The sequence below is a fragment of the Pristiophorus japonicus genome, chromosome 21, assembly GCF_044704955.1.
Source record: "Pristiophorus japonicus isolate sPriJap1 chromosome 21, sPriJap1.hap1, whole genome shotgun sequence".
In the NCBI taxonomy this organism is placed as follows: domain Eukaryota; kingdom Metazoa; phylum Chordata; class Chondrichthyes; family Pristiophoridae; genus Pristiophorus; species Pristiophorus japonicus.
In genome coordinates, this window is record NC_091997.1 from 70,407,965 (window position 1) to 70,427,980 (window position 20,016).

The 20,016-nt window shown below is 46.8% G+C and overlaps 2 protein-coding genes across 17 annotated transcripts in view; one reads left to right on the forward strand and one right to left on the reverse strand.

The window, feature by feature from the left end:
• The window catches only part of LOC139234097 (sorbitol dehydrogenase-like), a 230,749-nt gene that overhangs the window by 151,210 nt on the left and 59,523 nt on the right, over positions 1-20,016 (forward strand). For 3 of the 16 annotated variants that reach the window (XR_011588271.1, XR_011588270.1, XR_011588272.1), the window contains exons 13-14: positions 4,535-4,805; positions 16,865-17,024. The exons of 4 other annotated variants lie outside the window; for them this stretch is intronic. Coding sequence is in view for 7 of the 12 variants with exons in the window: in XM_070865025.1 (XP_070721126.1) it covers positions 4,535-4,682 (148 nt within the window). In the remaining 5 variants the exon portion in view is untranslated. Of the gene's footprint in view, positions 1-4,534; positions 5,022-16,864; positions 17,025-20,016 lie in introns of those variants that run through there. 9 more of the 16 variants (XM_070865033.1, XM_070865032.1, XM_070865031.1 and 6 more) reach the window with 5 other exon arrangements.
• Positions 10,287-20,016, reverse strand: part of duox (dual oxidase) — a 78,704-nt gene continuing 68,974 nt past the window's right edge. The window contains exons 32-34 of the mRNA XM_070865023.1: positions 18,458-18,613; positions 16,884-17,012; positions 10,287-12,730 (exon numbers count right to left, since the gene is read on the reverse strand). Of these exons, the coding sequence (XP_070721124.1) occupies positions 12,608-12,730; positions 16,884-17,012; positions 18,458-18,613 (408 nt within the window). The 3' untranslated portion in view covers positions 10,287-12,607. The remainder of the gene's footprint in view (positions 12,731-16,883; positions 17,013-18,457; positions 18,614-20,016) is intronic.

Genomic DNA, 20,016 nt, shown 5'->3' on the forward strand with positions numbered 1-20,016 from the left:
GCACTCCAGTCCCTCCGGCGCCCACCTCTCGCGGAAGGCCGCGAGCGTACCGGTGGACACCGCAACAGCTCTCCAACTCTTTTGGTGGGGGAACAAAATAAACATTAGATCAAGTGCCCCCCCCCGCTCCCCCCCTCCGATCTGGGGGACACTCCAGACACAACCTTGTGACTCAGAGGTGAGTGTGTTACCCACTGAGCCACAGCTGACACTGCTATAAATTTATAGAATAAGAAAAAAATATATTTCTGCGCTAAGTCTATCCACTTTTATTCAGAAACTTTTCAAGGTGTCATAGGAAGTGTTTTTCCTGCTCAATCGACCTCTTAAGACAACCACTGCAAGTTGGGTCTCTACCTTTACGGGGCCCACTTCTGTAACTGATACCCCGCCGGTGTTTGTCAGCAGTCTGGGTTCATCGAGGTCTTAGTAAAGCTGCAGCAGTTGTTGATTCAAGAAGTGAACAAGGAGGTGACCGGGGGTTGAGCGAACAACGGGGAAACAAGCCTGCGGATCGTGAGGGACGGGTATTGGGTGTCAGGAACTCTTTAGGCCATTACAGCAAGTTTTTAGTGAGGATGCTGCATCCAATTGTTCAGCTTTACTTTCTGTAAACTTCCTTCTTCCTGCTGATATGTTTGCTCAGGCAGTATTAATCAGCTGTGGGGATTCTGCACGTACTGTCCATAATCGATTTGATAGATTCCTTGTTTTATGGCGCAAGACAGCAGCACTTATCATATTTGGATGGAAATACTTCGATGCCTATTGTCTGATGTAATCAGGCCAACAGTTTAAATATTGAATCAAGAAATTAAACTTGGTGATATTGCACAGTGCAGCTCTATCAAGATCAACTGTATGAATGGGACATTCAATAGTGCTTCAAGAAAACTTCATTTTAAAATAAAAAGGAATTGCATTTTCTTTATTTTTAATACCATGGCTCAGTGGGCAGCACTCTGGCCTCTGAGTCAGAAGGTTGTGGGTTCAAGCCCCACTCCAGAGACTTGAGCACACAAATCTAGGCTGACACTCCCAGTGCAGTGCTGATGGAGCGCCGCACTGTCGGAGGTGCCGTCTTTCGGATGAGACATTAAACCGAGGCCCCGTCTGCTCTCTCAGGTGGACATAAAAGATCCCATGGCACTATTTCGAAGAAGAGCAGGGGAGTTCTCCCCGGTGTCCTGGGGCCAATATTTATCCCTCAATCAACATCACAGAATAGATGATCTGGTCATTATTACATTGCCGTTTGTGGGAGCTTGCTGTGAGCAAATTTGCTGCTGCATTTCCAACATTACAACAGTAACTACTCTCCAAAAGTACTTCATCGGCTGTAAAGCGCTTTGGGATGTCCGCTGGTCAAAAAGACGCTATGTAAATGCAAGTCTGTCTTTTTTTCAACTTTAACCGGGCAGGGTGTAAAACAGGCAGCCGATTGGCTATCAGCCATATCCGTGCAACTGGCACTGACCAATGTCACCTCCCGATACAGTATACGCTGCCTCCAACACAAAGCCGTATCTGTACCAAGGTTCGGTCAGGTGTTCAGTGGATGGTGTTCTGCTTGTGCAGCTTTGCAGTAAAAGGGAGGGCATGATGAAGAGGGGCGGAGTGACGGGAGAGCGCAGCAAATTAAAAATGAAAGGGTCATCTTTGTAACGAGGCTCCATCGGGAAAACCTGAAACAATTATTGGCCGTGAATTTTCTTGCAGCTGCTCCCGCTCCGCCAAGGTGACTGCGGTGGAAACTCGAGTCACATTCACTCCCGGTGCCGGAGTGAAGCTTTGTGATGGACGCCATTGGTGTAACAGACTCCTACCAGACACTTAGGGCCGGAGTTTCGGTTAGTGCGCTAATTGGAGTCTCGGTAAATTTTGTGCCGGGAAATGGTCTACAACGGCAGCCAAAATATCCGGTTGTTGCGCCCTGAGAGTGGAGCGGAGTGCGAGGGAGCCGTTCCACACCTCCCTTAGGGCGCTTGTCCGGGCGAGCAACTGGAAATCCATTGCTAAAGAGGCGGCCTCAGAGTGCCATAAGAGCAGCCTCCCGGCAAAAAAAAAACCAGGACAAAAAACACAAACATTCCCAATAATTTACTCTCCCCACATAAAGGTGAATCGCAAAAAAACCCAAAGCAATATCAATTTCACTTACGTTTTTCAATCATTCCTTCCCTTAGCGCCCCGGGACAGCTCTCACCGTCTCACCGCCAGGCGTTACAGGGCGCCGCTCCAAGCAAATATCGCTTTGCTGCCGAAACCGGGGTGGGGGGGGGCGTTACACACCGGCAAGACGCTCCCGGGCGGTGCTGCTCAGCACCACCGCAAAACCGGCATCATTTCCCGGCGGGGTGCCGGAAGCTGGGTGCCTGGGCGGTAACCATTTCCAGACCCATTACCGCCCCCCACAAGGTGCTAACCAAAAATCGAGCCCATCGATTTTAGATATCGATTTCAGGTCATCTTTTACAAGCGTAGACTCTGTTTCTCTCTCCACAGATGCTGCCTGACCTGAGTGTTCCCAGCATTTTCTGGTTTTATTTTGAGCGGCTGGCTTGATCCAGTCTGAGGCACTGAAAGTATATCGAAGACCTAGTAATACCTAAGGGTGTACTGAACAGCAGCAATACATTTTTGTACTCACATAATCAGCTTTTATTGGGCCAGTTTAAAATAACTTGACTTTACAATTAGCTTTCCTTAATGCTTTCTATCCACCTTAGTGTTCATTAACATGCAGATGCTACCTTCCCCGTACACAGTAATGTCGAACATGCAGTCCCTCACGTCTGTGCCGTGCAGTGTGGCAAATGTTATTGCGAATTTAAAGCCAACCTTGATTACAATGGATCAGTGTTTCTATCTGCAAGTCAAATTAAGCTGAAATAGGTTAAAGCCAATTATACCCTTGAATGTTGGGCGGGGGAGTGGGACTGGCTCAGGTGCTCTTACAGAGAGCCGGCACGGACTTGATGGGTCGAATGGCCTCCTTCTGTGCTGTAACTGTTCTATGATTCTAATTGTACAATCATCTATCTCCAGTGTATGTGTCATTGGCGATCCCTTTTGTGGGTTCACTTAGTACTTTTTTTATTTGTACAATCCCACTTTCTATTCATGGTTTCTCTCTACCTGCCTACAATATTGGTAGGCAGAGTTCCCAATTATGCCGATTTTAACCCTTGCACTCGTCAGTGCTGCTGATCATCATCATCATAGGCAGTCCCCCGGAGTCTAAAAGTGAGTTCTCAGGTGGCTGTACAGTCCAATGCGGGACCCACGGTCTCTGACACAGGTGGGGCAGACAGTGGTTGAAGGACAGGGTGGGTGGGGAGCCTGGGTTGATGCACGCTGCTTCTGCTGCCTGCGCTTGGTTTCTGCATGCTCTCGGCGTTGGGACTCGAGGTGCTCAGCGCCCTCCCGGATGCTCCTCCTCCATTTTGATCAGCCAGATGGTGCTTTTTGCCTGCTTTTCTGATTATATCTTTTAGTCACCCTTCCTGAACTTGAGCACATCCGAAACTCTGCTGCTCGTGTCCCAATTCGCACCAAGTCCCCTTCACCCATCATTCCTGTGATCTCTGATGCACGCGGGCTACCGGTTAAGCAACGCCTCGATATTAAAATTCTCGCTGTTGTGTTCACATCCCTCCTTGGCCTCGCCCCCCTACCTTTCTCTGTAATCACCTCCAGCCCCACAACCCTCTGAGATCTCTACGCTCCTCCGATTCTGGCCTCTTACCCACGTCCCTGATTTACTTTGCTCCACCATTGGCGGCTGTGCCTTCAGTTGTGTAGATCACAAACTCTGGAACTCCCTCCCTCAACCTCTCCACCTCTCTCCCTTCCTTTATGTTGCTCCTTAAAACTGACCTCTTTGACCAAACTTTTGGTCACCTGCCTTAGTATCTCCTTATGTGGCTCGGTGTTAAATGTTGTTTGATAACCCTCCTGTGAAGCTCCTTGTGATGCTTGTACTGCGTTAAAGGTGCGTTAAAGCTCCGCTGGGCGGGCCACACTGTCCGCATACCAGACACGAGACTCCCAACACAAGCGCTCTACTCGGAACTCCTTCACGGCAACCGAGCCAAAGGTGGGCAGAGGAAACGTTACAGGGACACCCTCAAAGCCTCCCTGATAAAGTGCGACATCCCCACCGACACCTGGGAGTCCCTGGCCAAAGACCATCCTAAGTGGAGGAAGTGCATCCGGGAGGGCGCTGAGCACCTCGAGTCTCATCGCCGAGAGCATGCAGAGATCAAGCGCAGGCAGCAGAAGGAGCGTGCGGCAAACCTGTCCCACCCTCCCTTTCCCGCAACGACTATCTGTCCCACCTGTGACAGCCTGTGGTTCTCGAATTGGACTGTTCAGCCACCTAAGGACTCATTTTTAGAGTGAAAGCAAGTCTTCCTCGATTCCGAGGGACTGCCTATGATGATGATATAAATGCAAGTTGTTGATATATTTTTTAATATGTTATTGTATGAGGTGAAATATTGCTGTCTTTCCCTTTACATTTACCTACCAGGTACCCCATGGCAATCGCCATGTTGGCTTCCAAGAAGGTGGATGTGAAACCTCTGATCACGCATCGCTTCCCGCTGGATCAGGCCATCGAGGCTTTTGAAACGACAAAGAAAAGGCTGGGAATTAAAGTGATGCTGAAGTGTGACTAAGTCTGACTCCCTGAGAAGGTTGTCGGGCGTGTGAGCTTGGGGCAGTTGCTTCCACATGACAAGCCTCAAACACTGGAGCAGCCAGTTAACAACTGAAAGTGGTTCGCCCGCATTACTGCACAGGTGTAGAATTACCTCCCTGCCTCACCTCATTAAAAGATTTTCCTTTTGTTTAAAGCTGCATTCTCTCGCGGTTTAAAAAAAATCTCAACCTCGAATGCAGCCTTTGGATTCAAAGCTTGCTAGTGACCTCAGCCAGAATCTTAGTCTTGGGCTTCATTAACATGGAAACATAGAAAATAGGTGCAGGAGTAGGCCATTCGGCCCTTCGAGCCTGCACCACCATTCAATATGATCATGGCTGATCATGCAACTTCAGTACCCCATTCCTGCTTTCTCTCCATACCCCTTGATCCCTTTAGCCGTAAGGGCCACATCTAACTCCCTTTTGAATATATCTAACGAACTGGCCTCAACAACTTTCTGTGGTAGAGAATTCCACAGGTTCACAATTCTCTGAGTGAAGAAGTTCCTCCTCATCTCAGTCCTAAATGGCTTACCCCTTATCCTTAGACTGTGACCCCTGGTTCTGGACTTCCCCAACATCGGGAACATTCTTCCTGCATCTAACCTGTCCAATCCCATCAGGATTTTATACGTTTCTTCATATGTCAGTCCTGTCATCCCGAGAATCAGTCTGGTGAACCTTTGCTGCACTCCCTCAATAGCAAGAATGTCCTTCCTCAGATTAGGAGATGAAAACTGAACCCAATATTCCAGGTGAGGTCTCACCAAGGCCCTGTACAACTGCAGTAAGACCTCCCTGCTCCTATACTCAAATCCTCTCGCTATGAAGGCCAACATGCCATTTGCCTTCTTCACCGCCTGCTGTACCTGCATGCCAACTTTCAATGACTGATGTACCATGACACCCAGGTCTCATTGCACCTCCCCTTTTCCTAATCTGTCACCATTCAGATAATAATCTTCCTTCCTGTTTTTGCCACCAAAGTGGATAACTTTACATTTATCCATATTATACTGCATCTGCCATGCATTTGCCCACTCACCTAACCTGTCCAAGTCAACCTGCAGCCTCTTAGCATCCTCCTCACAGCTCACATTGCCACCCAGCTTATGAGCCTTGAGAGAATGCTCGGTCATCCAGAATTGTAAAATAAATGGGTGAAGTTCAGTTCATAGAATCAGAGAATCATAGAATGGTTGCAGCACAGAAGGAGGCCATTTGGCCCGGCTCTCTGCAAGAGCGCTTCATCTAGTCCCACTCCCCCCCGTCTAATGTATTTGCTTCATGGGTTCTTTGCTTAAGAATTCATAGCAGCACATTGCTATTAAGAACTAGTTGGTTTATTAGCAAAGGTTTACCAATCACACTACATATCACCAGTTCATCCACCAGGCTCACAACCACCTGCCTCGTCATGGATTCCCCCGAACCCAACTGGCTGGGGTTTTATTGAGTCTTGTGAACATCGCGTGACTGGCTAAGCCACTCACAACTCAACAGCTCCACAAACCGGTGAGCATCCTCAGTGCATACATTATATTGCCCTTTCCCCATAGCTCTGCAATTTTAGTTCCGTCAGGTACTTATCCAATTCCTGTTTGAAAGCCACAATTGAATCCACCACCATCATAAGAACTTGCACGTGTATAGGGCTTTTCACGCACGAAGGACGTCCCAAAGCACTTCACAGCCAATGAAGTGCTTGTAATTTTGCTGTCTCATCCTGGTTTTCTCCAGAATCCAGCCCATGTACTGTCCAGGTACAAATTGTTTCCTACAGAGAGTGTCCCAGCTCCATAGTGGTTGGCACAGTGAGTTAGACACAAGCCTTCCCCCTTCAGGACCTGGGCTCAAGATCAGCCAAGATCGATGAAAATGAAAATATCCATTTAAGGGGAAGCTGGATCAGTGCATGAAGAATAGAAGGATATGTTGATGGGGTGAGATGAAGTAAAGTGGTGGGAGGTTCATGTGGACCATGAATACCGGCTGAATGAACATAAGAACAAAAGAACATCTTTCAAAAATCTGTTTATCTCCTTAAATATATTCATATGACCCAGCCTCCACAGCTCTCTGGGGCAGAGAATTCCAAAGATTCACGGTCCTCTGAGAGAAGAAATTCCTCCTCATCTCTGTTTCAAATGGGCGGCCCCTTATTCTGAAACGATGCCCTCCAGTTCTAGATTTCCCCCATGAGCGGAAGCATCCTTTCTGTATCTACCTTATCAAATTGAATGGAATCAGCCTCGTGAACCTTCTCTGAAGCTGGATCAATACTGAGGGAGAAAGGAATAGAAGGATATGTTGATGGGGTTAGATGAAGTAAAGTGGGATTTGAAATAATGGGTTCAAAATTGACCCCTGCTGATTTTTGGCGCACTCACCCGAGGTCCGCCGTTTTTCCACGACTCCAAGCGCGTCGAAAATATTCCGACTTTGCCCGCTGTCCGGCCTCTCCTCGGTGGTGGCGAAGCGTGGCCAGTGGATTGGGGGCGGAGCCAGCATCCTGGCTCTGAAAACAGTACCGGGATGTCTGCACATGTGCGTGTATGCGCAGTAGCTCCTCGCCCCCAGCTTGTCCTGCAGCCTGTGTGAGAGGGACCCGATGCTCGCAGTTGCCGCCCCTATCCCTGGCCGAGTGGTCTCCCGCACCGGCCCACTGTGTAAGTAGCTGCTTGTGTTCGTGGTTTAAACTACTGTGATTAAGGTGGCCAGGGTCAATAGGAAGAGTAGTGTTAACTAGGTTTTAATTAAGCCCCGTTGGGGTTGAGTAGAAAGTTTAATCAGCAGTATTTGGTGAATAAGGTGTTTTTTGATCCAATTTTTTCATTTCAGGTTTGGTCGAGCTTATAATAGTAAAGCAAGAGGTTTTTGGTAAACAGGCAGAGTTTATGTTTGCAGAGTTCCTTTATTTTCTTTTAATCTTTCCTTAAAACTTTTGTAAATCTTGGTGCTTTAGGTGCAGGTCCTCTCTGCTTCCTTTTATTTTTTATTTGTTATTGAATGCTTATTACTTTTTGTGCTTTGTTTCGTGCTTTGTAAGTCTTGCTGCTTTAGAATGTACTAACCTGCGCCGATTTCTTAACTCTCCGCAAGGGTTTTCTGAAGTGGCCACATACGCTGGCCTAAGCAGATTTGGAGTAACTAACTATTAGCTGACCAAAGTGGCCTAAATGGCCAAAACTGGCGTAGGTGAGTGGGACTGCCCCCTTTTGAGAAAAATAAAGCTAAACTAAAAAAAAATCATAACTAACTCAGTTACTCTGGAGCAAGTTTATTGGAGAAAGTGGGGATTTTTAACTTGCGCCAGAAAAACCAAGTTACTCCAAAAATAACGGAGCAACCCTTGGCTAATTTTGAGCCCATTATCTCTGGATTTTTAGTCCAGGCTTCTGCATTACTAGTCCAGTAACATAACCGCTATGCTATCGTACCCCTACATTTAATTCTATGCAATTTAAACTGCAATTAATTCCTGCTTAATTATAACATTTGCACAAAATGTACAAGTCTATCAAATATATTTTGTCAAAGTCAACAAGGAGATGGAACTAGAACAATAGATCCTTGGTATCATTTTGCCATGTAAGAAGTGAGCGACTTGTTTGAGCATCATATTTCCCTGTTTAATATTAAATTAATTCATTTGTTGCTTCATAGCCTGAGCAATCAGTCTGATAGAGTGCATTAGGCTACCAAAGAGAAGCAATTATATTCCTGATATATTCCTGTAAGCCTGCATACAATGATGAAGGTTGTCTGATGGTACCCTGGGTCTGATGATGTTTACTTAGGCATTGGGCACACTCCGGTTCATCGAGGATGTGGGGACCACTTATGGGACTGGTCAGTGCCACGGAACCGAAGGAGAATATCTCGCGTAAAAACCCAACGATGGAACAGTACTGATCAATGCATTAAAAATATTGCACAGCTAAATGTCAATCTGTAGATGTATGCTACAACACAGGACTACATGCATGCCGAACAGCGCATATACAGCACTGAGTGATCCCACAACCAAGGGCTCGGGTAAATGTTCTGCCGTCGTGTTGTGAATGGTGGTGGAGAATTAAGCAACTAACACGAGGAGGAGCCTCCATGAACAACTCGATCATCAGCGACCAGTGTCAGCCGTGACTCAGTGGGTAGCACACTCGCCTCTGAGTCAGAAGGTTGTGGGTTCAAGTCCCACTTCAGAGACTTGAGCACAAAAGTCTAGGCTGATACTCGAGGGAGTGCTGCACTGTCAGAGGTGCCATCTTTCAGATGAGATGTTAAACCCTTGTCTGTTCCCTCTCATGGACATAAAAGATCCCATGTGTAAGATTTAGGATCACAGGTCACACACAGATACCCAAAGGGTCTTAGGAGTTATAAGGCATTTTATTAAGGGAGCGATATTTCATATATAGTCAAACACAACACACAATCAGGATAGATATACACCCATGACAAGTAGCTGCTACTAGTCCCGATTGGACAGATGCTTGCTGGTATGAACAGTTATCTTCACCATCTGCCCTGAAACGCCTTCTAGGTCTTTCTTTTATTCTCTTTTTAGGGTTGGGCCTGGTGTAGGATATTGGCAGGACGATTTAACCTATGATATGATATGTCTCAACTCTTGGGTGAATCCCTCCTCTCCACATCCTCCCAAGGTTGGGGTCAGACAGGCCATTCTTGGCCTTCAGATGTTTGGAGCTGCCAGTTATTAGTTATTTATGTTCACACTGTTCAAGCCGCTCATTGTACCCTGGAATGCATCCTTCAATTCTAACACCAGTCTGCTGAGGCTTTTTGGTCTCGTTATTTCTTCCAATCCACCATTCCTTATACATGGCACTATTTCGAAGAAGAGCAGGGGAGTTCTCCCCAGTGTTCTGGGCAATATTTATCCCTCAATCAACATCACTCAAACAGATTATCTGGTCATTGTTGTTTGTGGGAGCTTGCTGTGCGCAAATTGGTTGCCGCGTTTCCTACATTACAACAGTGATTATAATTCAAAAATAGTGCTTCATTGGCTGTAAATGCTTTGGGACGTCGTGGGGTTGTGAAAGGCGCTATATAAATGCAAGTCTTTCGTTACGATAGTGGAGATAAAAACCTTGACAATATTACGAAACGGATTTGGGGGATGAGGGGGTTTTATTTTGATGGCTTATCAGAGAATCATAGAATCAAAGAAATTTACAGCACAGAAGGAGCCCATCGTGCGCGTGCTGGCCGACCAAGTCTGGGGTCCTCAAAATAACTAACACATTGCAGGCTTGGAGAGCGAATTCATTTATCGGGTAAACGTATGTGCCCAGAACTTATCAACGGATGAGTGCTTAACTACATCCTCAACCCTTTACCTTAAGGCAGGTGTCAGCCATTTTCTGTTGAATTGTTTTGTAACTGAACTAGCCGGCAAAAAGATGTCCTTGTGTGCTAAGCAGTCACTGACAGCGACTCCTAAACTATAATCTCTCAACAATGGCAGTGTAAATTTCAGTAACGTGACTTCAACATCCAACTTAAGTCATAAAGAATTGAGCATTTGAGGAGGGGAAAAAACATACCGTGAGTAAAATATATAGCCCACTTTATTATTTTATATCGTTTACATTTCATCATTAACACCGTTACACACAACATCAGAAGTTGTCCGAAAAAAACAATCAATGCCTGATTTCCCTTCACCCCATTGTTAAATGTCTATGTTCATTTGGCGCGTTTAGCAATTAAAATGGCCGTCACTGGTGCCTAGTTTAGATGGCAGTGGGAATAGGCTTGATCAACTTTCCTTCATGTTTTTCATGGTGAGACGCCGTAAATCACAATTGAAAGGCTTTATTGTGCAGGCAGTACCGATGTTGTGAGAGTGACGCAAGGGTCGCTCCTCTTCCCCCGCACAGAAGGTGTGGCAAATGCTTCCTGATGAAGAGAATGGCCTCGGAATTCTATCACGTCTGACGACGGGTGCCTGGGAGGGAGGGGTGCCGCGGAGTGGGCAGAGCGCGCAAGGGGCGAGGCGGGCACTGCACAACCCCCGTTAGCATTATCCCAGGCAGCACGTAATATTCATTACCGTGACTCGGGCATGTGGCCAGCATCACCCACACGATTCATTGGCTTGTATGCCTATTTGGGGAGGGGGGGGATACTGAACCAATCTGACGTCACTTAAAGACAGCCAGCGCCTCTTAAATGGGAGGTGCTCTCTGGCTGCAAACACTTGGAAGGAGAGAAATGGCTGCGGCATGCACTGGGAGGGCACCAAGGTTCTCTGATGTTGTCTCAGAGGTCTTGGTGCAGGCAGTGGAAAGGAGCAGGGATTTTCTCTTTCCCCCACTCCCAGGGGAGCAGACCATCATCCAGGCGCTTCCCAGGAGTGTTATGTGATAAACATTTGACACCGAGCTGCATAAATAGAAATTAGCGCAGGTGACCAAAAGCTTGGTCAAAGAGGTAGGTTTTAAGGAGTGTCTTGAAGGAGGAAAGAGAGGTGGCGAGATTTAGGCAGGGAGTTCCAGAGCTTGGGGCCCAGGCAACAAAAGGCATGGCCCAGGCAACAAAAGGCATGGCGATGATTGAGCGATTATAATCAGGGATGCTCAGGAGAGCAGAACTAATTCTCTAAAGGAGTGAAGGCATCTCGGGGTGTTGTGGGGACTGGAGGAGATTACAGAGATAGGGAGGGATTTGAAAACAAGGATGAGAATTCTGAAATCGAGGCAATGCTTAACCGGAAGCCAATGTCGGTCAGCGAGCACAGTGGGTGATGGGTGTGCGGGACCTTTTGAGAGTTAGGACACGGGGCAGCCGAGTTTTGGATCAGCTCTAGTTTATGTAGGGTAAGATGTGGGAGGCCAGCCAGGAGTGCATTGGAATAGTCAAGTCTAGAGGTAACAAAGGCATGGATGAGGGTTTCAGCAGCGGATGAGCTGAGGCGGGGGCAGAGACAGGCGATGTTACGGAGGTGGAGATAGGCGGTTTAAGTTATGCTGTGGATATGTGGTCGAAAACTTATTTCAGGGTCAGACAATGTTCTGGTATCTGCCACAGATCACACACATAGCATGCATTTAGCCTTAATTTCCATCAAATCCCTCAATTTTCTTCCATTATCCAATTCAGCGTGATTTTCTGCCCAAAATATCAACATTTCCCAAAATGCTGTTTTCTATGTAATTTTTGGCAATCTGTACGGCAACATTACAGCATTAGGCCTGCTTTACGGACCATGTACAATCCACATGACCAGTGACTACCCAACCAATTGAAGCGCTGCCAAGCAGCTCCCTTTGCAACAGTGACTACACTTCAAAAAGTACCTCATTGGCTGTAAAGTGCTTTGGAACGTCCGGTGGTCGTGAAAGGAGCTAAAGAAATGCAAGCCTTTCTCTTCCCCACAAGGTAAATCAAGCAAGATTGTTGAAGACCTACCTATAGAACACCCTTAAAATAACAACACCCCAGACTGAGAACTAAAGAATTATTTTTCTGCTGTCTGTCCAATCCTACTGAACATAATCTCAACAACTGCACCATCTGGTGGTGGATGGCAAGTGATCACATCCAACGTCAACACTATTATTCAGAGGCTTGCGTTTGGGATTGCTTTTAAAGTAGTCTTGTGCACTAAGAGAAAGCATTAAAGGAATAATGGGGACAGTGCAGGAAAGTGGAGTTGAGGTAGAAGATCAGCCATGATCTGATTGAATGGCGGAGCAGGTTCGAGGGGCCGAATGGCCGACTCCTGCTCCTAATTTTTATGAGAGACAACAAGGGGAGAACCCCAATGCGCAATGTGGAAAATAGCTGCTAAACATCCTGTTATTAGATTTTACGAAGGTAAATTGCTGTCTTTCTTCATATCTTTTGCTTCCAGCTGAAGGCTTGTGGCTCAGAAGTTCTCGTAGTGATGCATGAAGTGAGCCTGATCTCGCTTGTTGATCTGTTGACAAGCTTTCTCTACGTTTTTGGTTAGTCCCGGTGGTCCGCAGCTGAAAACTCCAATTTTGCCCACCTGTAAAGAAAGGTTCAACAAATTTGACTTTGTAGGACTCACACCCAATGACACACTCCGACCCACCCCCTGACAGCCACCAACCTTGCAATCTCCAGTTGGAGGCAAAAAGCCAGAGGAAAATTAAAAACAGTTGTGTATTTGGGAAAAGCTTTGGGAAATTCTCGCCTGACTCTCTTAAAGCTCCAGGAGGCCATGGAGAGTGCTCAGTTAATAGTACTCTCGCCTCCGAGTCAGGAGGTTGCGGGTCCAAGTACCAGTCCAGAGTCTTGAGCACATCAGTGCAGTATCTGTCTGAGGTCTTTCGGATGAGACGTTAAACCGAGGCCCCGACTGCTCTCTCAGGTGGACGTAAAAGATCCCGTGGTACTATTTCGAAGAGCAGGGGGGTTATCCCCGTGTTTATCCCCCAAACAACATCACTAAAACAGACTATATCACATTGCTTTTTGTGGGAGCTTGCTGTGCGCAAGTTGGCTGCCACGTTTTCTACATTACAACAGTGACTATACTCCATTTTGTGATCCCGAGATCACAAAAGGTGCTATATAAATGCAAGTCTTTTTTTCTGTAACCACAACTATCAGCTTACTCTCGATAACTAGAAACATACTCTTCTTTCAGAAACCAATCGAGTTTCCTTCAGCAGCACCTGTCATGAAAATGCTCCCATTGCCAGTATAACCCTACTCCGAGTGGAGTATAAAGGCCGGCATCGATTGGTTAGGCCAAATGGTCTGCCGAAGAACATAAGAAATAGGAGCAGGTGTCGGCCATACGGCCCTTCGAGCCTGCTCTGCCATTTAATACAATCATAGCTGATCCGGTCATGGACTCAGCTCCACTTCCCTGCCTGCTCCCCATAACTCCTTATTCCCTTATCATATGTTCTATGTCATTCTATGTAAAGTTTTGACTTTGGGTGATTATAGATTCAGTCACCCGCTGTACATCTCTCCGGATTTTCTAATAAAATGATTTAATACGGACAGCTAAGTTGACAAGACTCCTTTCATGCTGTCCTCCTAAAGATCTTACTGAATGGCGGAGCAGGCTCAAGGGGCTGTATGGCTTGCTCTTGCTCCTAATTCTTATGTTCTTAACTTTGGATAATCTCATTCCAGTTGCTGACGGACACAAATCTACATCAGCAGATTGCCCCGAATTGGCATCAAATTCTTCAGACTGCTAAAAGCGATGTTCTGCCAGAAACAGAAGCATCACACCCACGTCATTCTGTGGCTTGGAGTCAGCGAATATTATGGAGGTATTGCAGCTAAGCACAGCTGGGAGTGTTCGAGTCTGATGCTTGGGAACAAAAGTGAATCTTGTTTGCTGGCAGCAATGAAGTGTCCTCCCTGAATGAGATCTATGAGCTGCTGGAGTGTTTAGATCGAGTAAATAAAGAGAAATTGTTTCCAATGGCTCAAGGGTCGATGAAACCCGGACTTCAAGGGTTAAGTTACCAGGAGAGAATACACAAATTAGGGTTGTAGTCCCTGGAATTTAGAAGGTTAAGGGGTGATCTGATCGAAGTTTTCAAGATGTTCAACGGGCCGCATTTCCGGTTCTCGGGGTTGCTCGGCGAAAACGGTAGCGATACGTAAAACTTATCGTTTGCGCTGCGCTACTGTTTTGAGCCCGAACTTTCGGCCTTTATGTCTGCGCCGGTCAGGGGGTCGTTGCACAAGCATTTGCGACGCAAACCATATAAACATTAATGATTTAGACCAAGGAATTGAATGTAATATCTCCAAGTTTGCAGATGACACTAAGCTGGGTGGCGGTGTGAGCTATGCGGAGGATGCTAAGAGGCTGCAGGGTGAATTGGACAGGTTAGGTGAGTGGGCAAATGCATGGCAGATGCAGTATAATGTGGATAAATGTGAGGTTATCCACTTTGGTGGCAAAAACAGGAAGGAAGATTATTATCTGAATGGTGACAGATTAGGAAAAGGGGAGGTGCAATGAAACCTGGGTGTCATGGTACATCAGTCATTGAAAGTTGGCATGCAGGTACAGCAGGCGGTGAAGAAGGCAAATGGCATGTTGGCCTTCATAGCTAGGGGATTTGAGTATAGAAGCAGGGAGGATTTACTGCAGTTGTACAGGGCCTTGGTGAGGCCTCACCTGGAATATTGTGTTCAGTTTTCATCTCCTAATCTGAGGAAGGACATTCTTGCTATTGAGGGAGTGCAGCAAAGGTTCACCAGACTGATTCCCGGGATGGCAGGACTGACATGAAAAAAGACTGGATCGACTGGACTTATATTCACTGGAATTTAGAAGAATGAGAGGGGATCTAATAGAAACATGTAAAATTCTGACGGAATTGGACAGTTTAGATGCAGGAAGAATGTTCCCGATGTTGGGGAAGTCCAGAGCCAGGGGTCACAGTCTAAGATAAGGGGTAAGCCATTTATGATACGTCCTTACTATACAGTATAAATGCACACGAGGCCCATGCTTGAGAGAAGGTCAGTCTGTGACCTGTCCTTTATTCCTTAGCACTCAAGTGATGGAAGTGGGTGAAGCTTCCCCTTTTATATCTGAAGGTCCAGGTTAGGAGTGTGTCCCACAAGTTCACCACCTAGTGGTCATTGTTCTCACAGTGTACAACTTAGGTCAGATTATACATGGGTTACAATGCTGGTTGAATACATGACAATTTAGGACCGAGATGAGGAGAAACTTCTTCACCCAGAGAATTGTGAACCTGTGGAATTCTCTACCACAGAAAGTTGTTGAGGCCAGTTCGTTAGATATATTCAAAAGGGAGTTAGATGTGGCCCTTACGGCTAAAGGGATCCAGGGGTATGAAGAGTAAGCAGGAATGGGGTACTGAAATTGCATGATCAGCCATGATCATATTGAATGGTGGTGCAGGCTCGAAGGGCCGAATGGCTTGCTGCTGCACCTATTTTCTATGTTTCTAAACCGCGAGTTTCGGCAATTTTAGTCCATGGCTGGGAGCACTGCGAGAGAGGCCTTGGGAGGGTGGGGAAAAACAACAACAAAAAATATTCCCCAAAAAAAACATTTACAAGGCCCTTATCTATCGAATCACTGAAAAATAATGTTTTTAAATAAAAACTTTAACTTACCTTTTTTGCTGGTTTTCATACTTACCGCTGCTGGCTTGGCTGCACCAACAGGTTTGACCCTGTCGCTATTCTGGGCGCGGTGTACGGTTCGGGAGAGAGCTGAAACTCGATGACAAACACAATCGGAGTCGTTACACGTCGGCGCACCTCTCCCCTGCGGTACGTCCCATCGCCGCCGCGGACAGGTACCTGAGGATCCCGCCCGGGCTTTCACCACGGAGGGTCAAATCGCAGCGAAAACCTGTTCGTAAACCTCTCGAAAATTCGGCTCATTAAGGGGAACCGATAGGGTAGATAGAGAGAAACTATTCCCGCTGGTTGGGGAGTCTGGGACTAGGGGGCAAAGTCTAACAATTAGAGCCAGATCTTTCAGGAGTGAAATTAGGAAACACTTCTACACACAAGGGGCGATAGATCAATTGTTAATTTTAAATCGGAGATTGATAGCTTTTTGTTAACCAATTAAGGGATATGGGGCTAAGGCGGGTGGATGGAGTTAGGTCGCAGATCATCCACGATCTCATTGAATGGTGGAAGAGACTCGAGGGGCTGAATAGCCTGCTCCTGTTCCTATGACCAGAGAGCACAGATTTAAGCTGAGTAGCAAATGAACCAGAGGCGACACGAGGAAAAACCATTTTTAACGCAACGAGGGGTTATGATTATCTAACGCGCTACCTGATGGGTCAGTGGATACAGATTCAATAGTAACCTTTAGAAGGGAGATGGATAAAGACTTGGAAGAGAAAACATTGCAGGGATATGGGGAGAGAGTGGATCACTCTTTGAAAGAACCGGTGCAGATTTGATGGGCTGAATGGCCTCCTTCTGTGCTGTACTGTTCTATGATTATATTGGGTCCATCTCATCTCCCATTTATTCATTGCAAGTAACCAACCCCCACTGAAAGTGGTCTAATTAAGGAGTTCAAAATTCTTGTGCCCCTATTCATAATGTAATTAAAAAACACACACACACACACACGCAATCTTTGGCAATTTAAGAGTGATATCTCCTTTCGTCGGTTCAGGTGCAGACGTTAAACTCACCTCTGGGTGAACCTCCTGCAGCGAGTTGAAGAATGGGACAAACTGGGGCCTCCCGAAATGTGTGATGGAACGAAGTCCCGTGAATAGGCTCCGGTTTGACACCTTCTGAAAGTGACGCTCGCAGATGTACTGAAGGAGAGGGTAAGCATCAGAAATTGGTTAATAAACTAACACCAGGTAATACCGACTAACTGAAAGTAGGGGATATCGTTGCCAGCTGTGGCTCAGTGGATAGCACATTCACTTCTGAGTCAGAAAGTTATAGGTTCAAGTCCTACTCTAAAGGCCCCGTCTGCTCTCTCTCATGTAAAAGATCCCATGGCACTATTTTGAAGAGGAGTAGGGGAGTTATCCCCGGTGTCCTGGACAATATTTACCCCTCAATAAACATCACTAAAACAGATTATCTGGTCATTATCACATTGCTGCTTGTGGGAGCTTGCTTGCACAAATTGGCTGCCGCGTTTCCCACGATCATATCGAATGGCGGTGCAGGCTCGAAGGACCGAACAGCCTGCTCCTGCGCCTATTTTCTATGTTTCTATTACAACAGTGACTACACTCCCATCATTGGCTGTAAAGCGATTTGAGATGCCCGGTGGTCATGAAAGGCGCTATATAAATGCAAGACTTTCTTTCTTTTCCAAGTATAGTTAGTGAGTGAAATGGATGACAGTTAACCATTGGACTAACTGGTCCTGGAATGTGCTGCTTGGTCTGTAAATTTTGTGCCCTGCAATAACTTGTTACGTTACTTAACGTTAAACAGTGAAGCTGACAATTGAAACTGGCAGCCAGCTCGCTCCTTAGTATTTGGTGCTTCCGGTGTCACGGCGTTGCTACTTCGAGGTTGACGGATGTTTGCTGATGCTGGCGTCGTGCCAGTGGTGGCACCTCATTAGGCATGATGCGTTTGGACATCTCCTGAGCTGGTACGCTGCAATATGGGCTGGTATACCTGAGCTTGTACATGGTGCGCTGGTACATGGTGCGCTGGTACATTGAAGGATCAAGGGATATGCAGATCGGATGGCGGAGGGGCTGAATGGCTGACTCCTGCTCCTAATTCTTATGTTCTTATGATTAGGAGTTGGTACACCAAGAGCTGGTATACCAGGACATGGCTCACTGGGAGATGGTGGTACACCATGTGTTAGTACACCATGGGTTAGTACACCAGGGGCTGGTACACCAGGGGCTGGTACACAGGGGCTGGTACACCATGGGCTGGTACACCATGGGTTAGTACACCAGGGGCTGGTACACCAGGGGCTGGTACACCAGGGGCTGGTACACCATGGGCTGGTACACCATGGGTTAGTACACCAGGGGCTGGTACACCCGGGGCTGGTACAGTACACCAGATTACAGTCTAGAAATAGTTTGCGTCTGTCTGATAGTTCTCCACCCATTATTTTAATGCCAATATTAGCCCCTTCTTTCTGCTACAGTGGCAGAGAAAGGAATGTCCTACAAACACTTTATGCATTTCCTGCCCCATAGCACCAACGGCACTCTCCTAAGCTCCTATTAGTTAACAATCCGTGCTGGGCGGGCACAGCTCAGTAACTTACCAGCATGGTGGTCCTGAGGTCAAACTTCTCGGCCAGCTGGGTAATGTAGGTGTGGACAGACACCAGGTCGTTTTTGTCATTCTCCTCAACTTCGCGAATGATGTCGGCCATCCACTCAAACTGCCGCTGAGTACGGGTGACCCAGATGAAGTATACCTAGCGGAGAGAGGGTTAACGCAATTCACCATGTGGAGGTCGGAGGTTTCATCGCAGGATAGCACGGGTGAGAGACTTCAGAGACTGGAGAAGCGGGGATTGTTCTCCTTAGCGCAAAAAAGTTAGAAAAAAATCCCTCCGGCGGTGTAAGCACAAGGCCCTGGTGCTGAGATTGCAAACCCCCACCTGAGCACACGAGAGTATACGGGACCTGGGGGTACTTGTGCATGAAACACAAAAGGATAGTATGCAGGTACAGCAAGTGATCAGGAAGGCCAATGGTATCTTGGCCTTTATTGCAAAGGGGATGGAGTATAAAAGCAGGGAAGTCTTGCTACAGCTGTATAAGGTATTGGTGAGGCCACACCTTGAATACTACGTGCAGTTTTGGTTTCCATATTTACAAAGGGATATACTTGCTTTGGAGGCAGTTCAGAGAAGGTTCACTCGGTTGATTCCGGAGATGAGTGAGTTGACTTATGAGGAAAGGTTGAGTAGGTTGGCCTCTACTCATTGGAATTCAGAAGAATGAGAGGCGATCTTAAAGAAACGTATAAGATTATGAGGGGGCTTGACAAGGTGAATGTAGAGAGGATGGTTCCACTGATGGGGGAGACTAGAACTAGAGGGCACTAGAATAAGGGGCCGCCCCTTTAAAACTGAGATGAGGAGGAATTTCTTCTCTCAGAGGGGTGTAAATCTGTGGAATTTGCTGCCTCAGATAGCTGTGGAAGCTGGGACTGAATAAATTTAAAACAGAAATAGACAGTTTCTTGAGCGATAAGGGGTTATGGGGAGCGGGCGGGGAAGTGGAGCTGAGTCCATGATCGGATCAGCCATGATTTTATTGAATGGCCTACTCCTGTTCCTATTTCTTATGTTCTTATGTTTCCAGTGGCAGAAGGGTCAGTAACCAAAGGACACAGAGTTAAGGTAGTTAGCAAAAGAACCAGGGGCGACACGAGGAAGATAAAATTGTGCTGCGAGCAATGTTCCCTGTGAGCTGCACTTTATTCTTCGCGGCATGTTATTTTTAATGCACGGTTCCTTTAAATTTCTACGTATGCGCAGTATTTACAGTGTAAAGACCGGTGAGCGGGACCTTACACATTACTGCGTGGTCGCACTTGCGCGCGCGCCTTAACAGGAACATTGGCAGTGAGTTGTTACGATCTGGAACGCGCTGCCTGAAAGGTCGGTGGTAGCAGATACAACAGTCGCATTCAAAAGAGGGAATTGGATAAATACTTGAAAGGAATAAAATTAGCCGTGCTGTGGGGAAAGAGCAGGGGAGAGTGGAACTAGTTGGACAGCTCTTTCAAAGAGCCGGCACGGACACGATAGGCCGAATGGCCTCCTGCGCGGTACGATTCTGTGATTCTAAGTAAAACGGGATGGAACAT